The following is an 11,319-nucleotide window of genomic DNA, read 5'->3' on the forward strand; positions in this document are numbered from 1 at the left end:
AGTGGTCCCTCTGGAAAGCAGATAAGGGTAGGGAGGGAAAAATGTCTTTGGTGGTGGGGTTGGATTGCAGATGGCGGAAATGTCGGAGGATGATGCGTTGGATCCAGAGGTTGGTGGGATGGTACGTGAGGACGAGGGGGATTCTGTTTTGGTTGTTATTGCGGGGAGGGGGTGTGAGGGATGAGTTGCGGGAAATACGGGAGACACAGTCGAGGGCGTTCTCGACCACTGTGGGGGGGAAGTTGCGGTCCTTGAAAAACGAGGACATCTGAGATGTTCGGGAGTGGAATGCCTCATCCTGGGAGCAGATGCGGCGGAGGCGAAGGAATTGGGAATTGGGGATGGCATTTTTTGCTGGAAGGTGGGGGTCCTGGCATCACACAGAAACACAGTGGGCTGGACTGATCATGATGGGACAGCTGAGCTGGGAGCCCTCTTTCCTCTGCAGGTTGGACACCAACTCCCAACTGCTTCAAAACTCCTGTTTGAGGAGATGCCATCCCTCTGGTAGTGTTCGAGGAGGGTCAAGTTAACTTTCCTGCTTTTGTCAGCATCATAAAATAATCTCCGACTGCGTGACCTTTTTGTGCCCAGCTTTGATGTTTGATTTTTGCTCTCCGTTCAAAAACGCTGCTCTTCCCCAGTGTCAAAGAGTCTACAGAACCTTTGCTCAAGATCCAAACTGCAATTAACTTCCAGACCTGGCCTCGCAAACAAACAATAGCCAGATGTGTTCTGTCTCCCTTCTGTTTTTGTCAATCTCAGTCCAAAGGTCACTTCCAGCTCACAGTTCTCAGTTCAAAGCTCCAAACCGAAATTGGGAAAGTGAAAACGAATGAAAAATCAGCAAGGGTTCGAACAGAGCGAGCGGATTTGTAAAAGCATGTCCACGCAGGAATGCAGTGAAGGGTAGCATCAGATTGTGAATTTTCTTTCTCCCCTGTCTGTTTTTCTCAGGAATTGCAGACATGCACAGACCAAGCTCTCCTGTCGATGTCACCAACAACAGGTTGCAAAGTGCCAGGGCACCGCTCGCTCCTGGCGGAGCGACGGATTTACCGCCGCTGGTGACTGACTCCCGGGTGCTATCCCGGCAGCCGGCACCACCGTCTCTTCCCGACATTGAACCCCCATGCGCCGGTGTGGAGTGCCCTGAGGAGACCGGAGAAGCAGCCGTTACCGGGATTCAGAAGGAGGGTAACAGTGTGAACGCCTGCCATTCTGAGCAGCAGATGGTTCTCCCAGATGCCAGCCATACCCAGCAGGTGAGTGCTGCCCCAAATCCAGGTGGCGCTGCCAGGTGAGTGCTTATTTCCTGCACGTGCGGGCAGACCCAGCCTTATCCCCGTGAAGTGTGTAACAAAACTCTGGCGGGTTCCAGACACCTCCGAGCTGGAAATAGGGTACAATTCCCACACTTGTCTGTCTTAAACTATCCCCTGATTTTCACAGGTACTGCAGTATTTTGCTCACGGCTGCCTCCATCCTGTTGATTGTTTGTTTGGCTTCCGTGCTGTGAGCCTTGACTGCCTGTGCTGCACTCAAAACGTTAACTCTGTCTCTCTCTGTCCACAGACACTGCTGAATTTGCCCAGCAGTTTCTCAGTGTGTTTCAGATTTCCAGCATCCGTAGTGTTTTGCTTCCCTTTTTGTCTCTCTCGACTGCCGGGCTAAGATCTGATGCCCCTCGCTGAAGTTGCAGGCAGGAAATCTGAAACGGCTTATCGTAAGCCGCAAACAGTTTTGTTTTCCAGCCCTCAACATGCACCCCTGAAACGACTCAACCCCGCATTGTTTCATTGTGATTTCTTTCGAAAGAGCCACTTGTATCCGAGAGCAGCTTTGGGACGAAGCAGAACGGGGGGACTGCCCAACTCCACATCCTGAGCGCTCCCATTTCCAGGTGTGGTACTGAGAGGTGAGCTTCAGTTTTGCAGGCTGACTCTGACCTTTCCTATCCTGGGACATGCCCAGCAGCTTCAGGATAGGTGAGTTACAGTCAATGCTGTGGCGCAAAACACCACTACGGCACCTCAGTCTGGACATGGCCTGGTCAAGCCTCCATGTTGGACGTTCAGCCCATGCGGAACATTCCATCGGGAGAAGCTCTCGGAATTCTGCTGTGTACCTTTCCCGAGTCCGGGCCTGTGCGAACTGGTGTTGTGCCATGGGCTGGTGTGTCTTCCTTGGCAGTGATTCTGCGTGGGTCTGAAACAGCGCTCGCTGTGTGGTGCATTCCTCCCAGAGTGAAAGTGGCTGTTTCCAGTGCAGCTGAGGGAGCAATCTTGTCTCCACTGGCTGTGGGCCTGTGGTGTTGCACAGACTTGACTGAAATGGGTTAAGCCCCCCCCCGCCAAGCATCTGATATGCCACTAGACTTGAGCACCCTTCCACCACCACAAGGAGTGCGGCTGTGTCTGCAGTGTTACAATAGCCCGGTCATTCATTTAGGCCCAGTTCCCAAACAGGGAAAGGGTGGGGGGAAACCTGTGGCATGGTGGGAATGTCACTCAGTAAATAATCCAGAAGGTAAGGTTGACGTCCCAGTGGGGACAAGGGCTCACATCCCACTGTAACAGGACGGTGAAATGTGACTTCAGAAAGCCTCGCCTTCAAGCGAGGGCACAAGACCAGTCTGATTCCCTAATGGTGCTGAGGTAAGGAAATAATGATTTCCTGCCTAAACGTGACTCCAGGCCCATAGGGATGTGGCCAGCTCCTAACCAGCTGGGCAGTCAGGGATGGACCATGAGCCAACGCCACATCAATTGCTGGTGACCTTGCTGGACGTGCAGGAAGGACAAGGGAGGGGCTGGCTGGGGCGGTGTTGGCGGGGGTGGGGGAGACGAGGGAGGGGCACGGCCGGGGCGGGGATGTTGGGATTGTGGGGTAGGCCCAGCCCTTGCTCTGGGCAGCGCCCGGGGCGGGAGATGATGGGATTGTGGGGTAGGCCCAGCCCTCGCTTTGGGCAGCGCCCCCAGCTGTCTCGGTCCGAGGACGATGGGTCTCCGGTGTGCGTAGAACACAGCCTATGCTTCCACCTGTTCCAATCTTCTCAGCAGGACTCACCAGGAACACTGGGATCAGGGGAGGGCCAGCCTGATCCAACGTTGCCGAGTCACCACGGTGAGGTGGTCCAGAGCTGCTACCAGGCTGTGCAACCTCACTGGTTCCACTGCAGGATGGAGGGCACCAATCCCGTCTGGACCCCCTTCAGTAAAACAGACTCTCACGCACTGGAGACCAAGTACTGCTGTGCCAAAAGGCAGGCGCGGGGTAAGGACCCTTAATGCCAAACCCTCTGTGTGACCAGTGTGTGAGTCAGGAGTGAGAAACAGAATGAGGGCAAGTGGGAGGGGAATGATGGGGGAGAATCTAAGCCCCTCAGTGCGACTGCACATCGTGTTCCCTACTGCTGATCAGTTAGCAGCCACCTAACCTTGTATATCGAGCAATAAATGGAGACACCAGAGCAAAATGGTTGGGTTTTCAGGAGCTGGTGAAGTAAGGGAGTTCTAGAGCCCGAGGGCCCAGGCAGCTGAATGTATGCCGCCCAGTGGTGGAACAATAAAAATCAGTGATGTGCAAAAGGCAAGAACTCTTCTGTCACACCAATCTGGTGGAGGCTTCTCTGCTGCTCCAGGGACCCCTCCTCAGGATGGAGAAAGACAACCTGTGACACGCACATCTCTCTCTCCTCTCTCTCTCTTTCTCTGTCTCACAGATCCTCAGACAGTGGGGTAATGGTAGATTTACTGTGGGAAAGGGACGGAGTACCAAGGCAGTGAAAGTGACTCACAGCAGACCCTTTCTGCTGTCAGACAGGCCATGGTGATGTGCTACACAACAGTGTGAAGCCTGCAGATGGTTCATTTGGAATCCCTGCAGTGTGGAAGCAGGCCATTCAGCCCATCAAGTCCATGCTGACTCTCCAAAGAACATCTCACACAGAACCCCCCCCCCCCCCCAACCCCCATTCACTCCCCGTAACCTTACATTTCCCATGGCTAATCCAAAAGCCTGCGCATCCCTGGACACTGTGAGCAATTTAGCATGGCCAATCTACCCTAACTTGCACGTCTTTGGACTGTGGGCGGAAACCAGAGGAAAGCCACACAGACACCGGGAGAATGTGAAAACTCCACACAGACAGTCACCCAAGGCTGGGATTGACCCCAGGTCCCTGGTGCTGTGAGGCAGCAGTACTAACCACAGCCACCGTGCTATGCCCCCCTGTACCAGCACGCTACCTTCCATGAAGAAAGGTTCATGTTTAGAGAAACATCCTGGTATCTTTTATTTTTCCGAGTTTGGATTTTGAACAAGTGGCATGTGGGTTTTGGTCCATGCATATGAGGTGGTTTGGCAATTAACTTGCCTGTATTCTAGAGCCATGATTTTAAGATGGTAAGTGTCAGAGAACAGGTGACTGGGGGCCCTCCTGGTGTTATCATGTTAATTTTTTTGTTAATAACGTTGCACTTCTATGATGGAAGACAGCAACCAATGAAAGGCATTTGTGCGCTTTTCATTTAGAAGAATCAAGGCATGATTTTTGCTTTGGAAAATTGGAAAGCTTTTGTTTGCAATTCACAAAAGAGCTGGCTGTAGCCTGGTGTAAAAGTACAGCTTCTCCTGGAGGCAGGAGTCAGTTCAGAACCTTTAGGAAATAGATTACCTCAGCGTGAGGGCTTTATTTTTAAAAGTCTGGAGCAGAGGTGTTTAGTCAGAACCTTTGAAGGGCTTATTTAAAACTATAAGCATGTTTAAGCTAAGTTGTGTGGCAAATCAAGGAAAAGCCTCTCAAGCTGTCAAGACCAGGAGTTGAAAGAAACAATGCTTTGTTCCACTGCCACCATGCAAAACGAACCCAAATGATCTATCAAGCCAGATTTCAGTCTGGGATCTGACATGTCTGGTAGTTGGGAGCATTGCAAGGTTGAAACACTGTTTCTGTTAGAGTGGGGCAGGCAACTGGGATTTAGGTGGCGTTACAAGCTGGGAGGGAGCCTACTCAGGAATGTTGTCTTTCAGAAGCAGTGGACTCGGAGGACGTGGCTGTCCCAACAGACGGAGGGCGTTACGATGTCTTTCTGGCCAGTCGCACGAGGCACGCTGTTTACTGGCAGGAGGTGCCCAGCCAAGTCAGGCGGTGTACCTGGTTTTTCAAAAGTGAGAAAGACAGCAGGTACCACCCATATACGGAGGAGCTCAGTGAGCTGATCGAGGTGGGTACCATACACCAATATTGTCGCAACAACAACTCCCCATGTCTTAGCAAGATAACAAACCCTCATTGCAGCTCAGGGGGCGGTTGTTATAGTACATGGGTGTCGCTGGCTTGCGCCTGCATTTATTCCCCATCCCTAGTTGCCCCTTGATGCTGACCTGCCTTCTTGCACTGCTGCAGGCCATGTGCTGTAGGTTGACCCACAATGCACTTAGAGAGGGAATTCCAGGATTTTGTCCCAGCAACATCAAAGGAAAGGTGATATATTCCCAAGTCAGGATGGTGAGTGGCTTGCAGGGGGACTTAGCAATTGCCAAATTACCAATCCTGCCTCTGTTTAACTCTCTACTGAGCTTGTTAGAAATAATTCGGGTGAAGATTTTTATCAGTGAGTGCTCACGATGCAGACCTTCAAATGCCAGGAACACCGGTAGAACTCAACATATCTGTGAGGTCCTCAAATTTGTCAACAACAGGGAGTCCTCCTGACTTCACATCCTCACGGATTAAGCTCCGGTCTGCAGGATAACTCTATCCCGTACGGCTGGTTTGTGTGGAAGTTGGGAATGTGACTGGGCTTGGCAGGGGTAATTGGCATGAGGGTGGAGTAATGACAGTGCTTTGTCTGGGAGTGGCATCATTGGTGTGTTCTGTGTTTTGGAGTAGATTTACAGCTTGGGTTGTGGTTGGTTGGCTCGCCGAGCTGGTTCGTTGTTGTTCCGCAGACATTTCATTACCCTGCTCGGTAACATCATCGGTGCAGCCTCCAATGAAGTGCCGTTGTGTTTTCCCGCCTGGTTTTTAAACTCTGGAGTGCCTTGAACTGGATTACCTCATTTCTGGTTTTCCTTCGCAATGGAGTGTATATGGGGTCGAGTTCTGTGTGTTTGTTGAGGGCTGTGTTTGTGGAGTACCAGGCTGCTAGAAATTCCCGTGCCTGTCCCTGCTTTGCTTGTCCCAGGATCTTGGTGTCCCAATCAAATTGGTGGTTCTCCTTGTCCATGTGGATAGAGATGAGTGAGTGTTGGTCGTGTCTTTTTGTAACCAATTGGTGTTTGTGTACCCTTGTTGTTAATTTCCTTCCTGTTTGTCCGATGTAGTGTTTGTCACAGTCTCTGCAGGGAATCTTGATTATGACATTGGTCCTGTCCATAGTGGATAGTGGATCTTTGGTTCGGGTGAGCAGTTGGCATAGGGTTGATGTGGGTTTGTGTGCTACTCTGATGCCCAGTGGTCGTAGGAGTCTTGTGGTTAGCTGAGTGTAAGGTAGTGTGATGAGTGTGTCGGGGCGTGTAGTATCTTCCTGATGTTGTTCATGTAGGCATCTTCTGACCCAGTTTTTTTTGGCTATCCATTGTCCTTGAAAACCTGAAAGAGGTATTCTTCTCGGCGTAGCTCTGTGCTGCTGCGATGTATCGTTGCCCGTTTACATAATGTTCTCACGCAGCTTCATTTGTGTATGTTAGGATGGTTACTGTTGAAGTTCAGTACCTGGTCAGTGTGTGTGGCTTTTCAGTGTACGTTCGTTTGGAATTCCCCATTTGTCCTGTGCTCTACCATGACGTCCAGGAATGGGAGCTGTTTGTTCTCTCTGGTGAATTTGATTCTGGTGAGGGTGTTGTTTATTAGTTTGTGTGTCTCTTCTAGTTTGGTCCGTTTAATGATGACAAAGGTGTCGTCCATGTAGCGTATCCATAGTTTTGGTTGGATTAGCGGAAGGGCCGTGCTTTCTAGTCTTTGCATCACTGCCTCGGCTATTAGTCCGGAGATAGGTGATCCCATGGGTGTCCTGTTGATCTGCTCGTACGTTTGGCCATTTAACCATGGGAGCTGAGGTCGGGAAAGACCGATTCACAGCTGCCTGAGGCTGAATATTATCCACAGAGTCCCTCGCTGCAGAGTTGTAATTCCTGTTTAGCAAACTGCCCCACCCTCACCAAGAATAACCCACGAGTGGGAAGAACAGGAGATATTGCAGTTTCCTAATATTGTCCCAACTGGTGCATGGAGATTGCCTCAAACAGCTCAACTGGTTGCCGCGATCGAGCACCACTCTCAGTGGGCTGACTGGCCTCTGTGTGGGCTGCATTGACTCACAACATCCTCAGTGGCTGGCAGCACATTCTCAGGGAGGGCTCTATTGAGCTGTTTGCTGAGAGGTGAAAACCTCAGTCTCCAAGCTCGTGGTCACAGAGCTACAGAATTGATGTTGGCAGGTCGTTGTGAGATCCTGACTTCACTCTCTTGTTGTAAACATGAGTTCGGAGTGCGATCTGGCTGACCCTGGCTTGATCTCTACATGGCCTGTGGTGCAAGTGACCTCTAAGGCTGACACGAGAAACCCGTCCAGGAATCGCATCTGCTGGGGTCAGCAGCAAACTGGCCCTCCGTGAACACTCAGCAAGTGTATGGTTGACTCAGCAAACTTGAGACCCCCTGTCTGGTATGTTTATCACAAAATCATCTTCTCCTCTCCACAGAGAACCTACAAGGAAGCAGTGATGTCAAACGAGTGGAACAAGAAATTACAATTTCCCACCGGAGAGGTCATCAAATTACACAATCCCAAGGTACTGAGGTGATGTCATTCTGCTCCTGATACATTGCATGGCAATTGACAAAACAACCGCCTCTTCATTACCCTGCACTTCTCTTGTTTCTTTTTTGATCTTTTCGAGTTCTTTTCGAGAGAACCCCGCCACCCAAGTAATTAGCTCTAAGTCCGATCTATAAAAGTGTAAGTTATGCAATTTGCCAGGGCTCTGGTCCCATCACAGTTCAGATGTAGCCCATCCTAATGGACCACTACTGGTGCCAGTGCTCCAGAGAGTGGAACCTGTGTCACCCATTACCAGTCCTTGAGTCATGTATATTCCTCTCTGACCTTGTAAACCCTCTACCAACTTGCATGTAGCTCAGGTAGTAATCTGGAAATTATTATCTTTGTGGTTCTGCTTTTCATTTTAACCCTTGGCTGCTCAGAATCCCTCAGGAGAGCCTCTGTCCTAGTCCGACCCATGTTGTTGATACCTGTATGCACTATGAAAACTTGGTCCTTCCCCTGTCACTCCAGGTTTCTCTCCAGCCCAGAAGAGATGTCCTGCACCTTAGCATTGGGTCAGCGTTGAGGCAGGTGTGGTAATGTTCGAACAGTGCATGCTGATCGTTGGAGCTGTCCTTGTGACTCCCTGTCTAATCACGTCCTCCCTGTCTGTTTGGCTCAGCTGATGATGCATTTCCCGGATTGGAACTCGGCAGCTTCGGAGCAGAGTAAGCCATGGACTATGAAGAGAGGGGTGGAACAGACCTGTGGCGACATCTTCCTCGGCGAGCCTGTCAAAGTGGATCATTTAGTGTTCATGGTGCATGGGATCGGACCTGCATGCGACATCCGCTTCCGCAGTATCATTCAGTGTGGTGAGTTCTCACTGGCCTTGGCTTTGTACAAGTCACTCTTGGCCTCTGCTCTGTGCTCACCAATGACGGGTGTGTCTGGTGACTATTGCTGGAGGTGTCGTCTTTTGGAATCGACTAACTGGATTCTGTCTGTGTGTACCTGTGGGTACGTAGCTAGATGTCGCACATGATTCCAGCCACAAGTCACTCCCACGCCATCTTGCAAATTCATTGCGTCCCTCCACGTTGCAAAGGTAAAATATTCATTGTGATCAACTCGAAGACACTGAAGCGAACTGTGACCTTGTCCAGTATCTCAAAGGTGCTTGCCCTCCAGTAATAACCTGTGGGCACTTCAAAGGGGAGCAGGGAACGTAAATACAAAGGTATACCCTGCTTGTTGTTCAAGACAGCCCAGCACAGACTGGTGATGAAGGGGAGCTGGTCCCCCTGCCTCAATCTACCTGGTTATCCAAATCCCTTGGTGGGAGGATTTCAAACCTTTGGGTCAAATCCAACATCATCCTCCTGTGTGAACCTGAAAGGCAGGTACGCGCTATGTGACAAACCAGGAGAAATTCATGTTGTTCCCTTGTCTTCCCTGGGTCACAATGTCACCTTGGTCCGTCCTGTTGATCCCGAATCTCTCTGCCCTTCATTGGGGGAAGCTACAGATAGTGACAAGTCATGGCCCACGTACATTGCCCGTTTGTTCTGTGTCATCATGAATTATCCTAATGTCATGAAAAGTGTGGTTGTGAACAAGAGCCCCAGCCATGACATGTTTCCTTTAAACAAACACCTGTCATCAGATTGACCAGACCGGCTGATATTGTCTCACCGTTTCGGGACCCTTCAGGGACCAGGGCACCAACAGGTAGCAATCGCATATCCTGCTCTTCCTACAGACCATAAGAAATAGGAACAGGAATTCGGCCCTTTGAGCCTGCTTTGCCATTCAATAGGATCATGGCTGGTCTGACACTGCTCATATTCCCCCAACCCTCGATCCCCCAGCTGATCGAACATCCATCTCAATCGGTCTTAAATACACACCGGGCCCCTGCACCCCCCAGCACCCGCTCCCAACTCCCAGTGCTCTGAGGGAAAACGTTCCTCCTCATCCGAGATTTGCAGTTGTATCCTGACAGACCAAAGCCAGGGGTGCCTGAGAAATAAACGCTGTGATCAAAGTCATTGTGTTGCAGCTGCAGAGGTCAGATCCACAAAACAAGGAGAGAGCCCCCCACCACCCCAGCCCCAGTTGCTCAGGATGCATCTCAGTCATAGACTCCTTACAATATGGAAGCATTTGGCCCATGAGTCCGTACCGACCCTCCGAAGAGCATCCCACTCAGACCCACCCTGTCCCAAATAACCCTACATTTCCCACCGCTAATCCATCCATCCAGCCTGGATGCGATGGGCAATTTAACATGGCCAATCCACCTAACGCGCACATCTTTGGACTGTGGGTGGAAACCGGAGCACCCGGAGGAAACCCACGCAGGCACAGGGAGAATGTGCAGACTCCACACAGACAGTCACCTGAGGGTGGAATTGAACCTGGGTCTCTGGGGCTGTGAGGAAGCAGTGCTGACCACTGAGCCACTGTGCTGCCCCAAATCCCTGCATGCAGGATCATGGTGTCACTCACATTGTTGCTGTTTGGTTGCCAATTGGGTCATGAACAGTTTGCAGTTATTCTGGGCCGTGTCACTCTGTGTTTCTGCCTGTTGCTGAGACTGTGCACACTGTTGTTCCACTCTGAGCAGAAGTTCACACCACAGTTCCTTTTCCTTTAAGGGAACATGTTGAGCCACAGACAGCAAAAGTTTCCCAGCTTCTGTTGAAATTACGTCGCTGGAAAAGGAAGCACAAAGCAGGGGTTTTTGTTCTGTCAAATGAATAAACAGACTGAAAAGTTAAATTCTGCGCTGGGATTCAGGGTAGACTGTGCAGTTTCGGGAAGGAATGCTGTTGGAGACTGTTGCAGCTGGTATTCCTTTGTCCCAGTGATACTCAGTGAGATGCTGTCTTTCAGTGGGATCAGCCTCCTCCTGTTCTTGCAGCTTTTCCTGTGCACAGTTCAGAGGTTTCCAGCTGCTTTCAGTGGTGGTCAGTGTCCCAGGAAAGTGCCCCCAGGGGGAGGGCACCAGATCTGACAAGCAGGGACACAAATGGAGTCCCGTTGTCCTCTGGTCTGTGGCACGATGACATCCACTTCTCTTTTCCCCCCAACAGAGGCATCATTGCCCCCCCCCGCAGGGGCGTGGATGGAGGGCAGCTGCCTGGCCTCCACCTCTGCTTCCTCCCCTCGAGCTGCTGCCTAACTCGTTTTCCCCCCCCCCTTGCTCGTTACAGTCAACGACTTCCGCAACACCTCCCTCAGCCTGCTTCAGACTCACTTCAAGAAAGCTGTGGACGAGCAGAAGATTGGCCGGGTGGAGTTTCTGCCAGTGAACTGGTACTGCATGCTGCATGGAGATGCCACTGGAGTCGACGAGTGAGTATTGAAGTCCGCTCCCTCCCAATCCCTGACAGATGCCAGCCTCTGTCAAGGAAGCGTGTTGCACGGTCAGCAGCGACTGGGACGTGCGTAGTGCATCTTCCCTTTTGCCCTCTGCATGTGTAACTGCAGCCATTTCACCCTCTGCCTGGTGAGTTCAGAGCTTGCCGGACTCTGCCTGCCC

The 11,319-nt window shown here is 51.2% G+C and overlaps 1 protein-coding gene across 4 annotated transcripts in view; it reads left to right on the forward strand.

The window, feature by feature from the left end:
- The window catches only part of ddhd2 (DDHD domain containing 2), a 34,574-nt gene that overhangs the window by 5,648 nt on the left and 17,607 nt on the right, over window positions 1–11,319 (forward strand). Inside the window, exons 2-7 of one of the 4 annotated variants that reach the window (XM_048618580.1) lie at window positions 958–1,265; window positions 3,060–3,276; window positions 5,038–5,228; window positions 7,711–7,800; window positions 8,455–8,647; window positions 10,991–11,132. In XM_048618580.1, coding sequence (XP_048474537.1) covers window positions 969–1,265; window positions 3,060–3,276; window positions 5,038–5,228; window positions 7,711–7,800; window positions 8,455–8,647; window positions 10,991–11,132 — 1,130 coding nt within the window. In that variant the 5' untranslated portion in view covers window positions 958–968. Of the gene's footprint in view, window positions 1–957; window positions 1,266–3,059; window positions 3,277–5,034; window positions 5,229–7,710; window positions 7,801–8,454; window positions 8,648–10,990; window positions 11,133–11,319 lie in introns of all 4 variants that reach the window. The other 3 variants (XM_048618579.1, XM_048618578.1, XM_048618581.1) reach the window with 3 other exon arrangements.

This window comes from Rhincodon typus, chromosome 40 (genome assembly GCF_021869965.1).
Source record: "Rhincodon typus isolate 14 chromosome 40, sRhiTyp1.1, whole genome shotgun sequence".
NCBI classification, from domain to species: Eukaryota; Metazoa; Chordata; class Chondrichthyes; order Orectolobiformes; family Rhincodontidae; genus Rhincodon; species Rhincodon typus.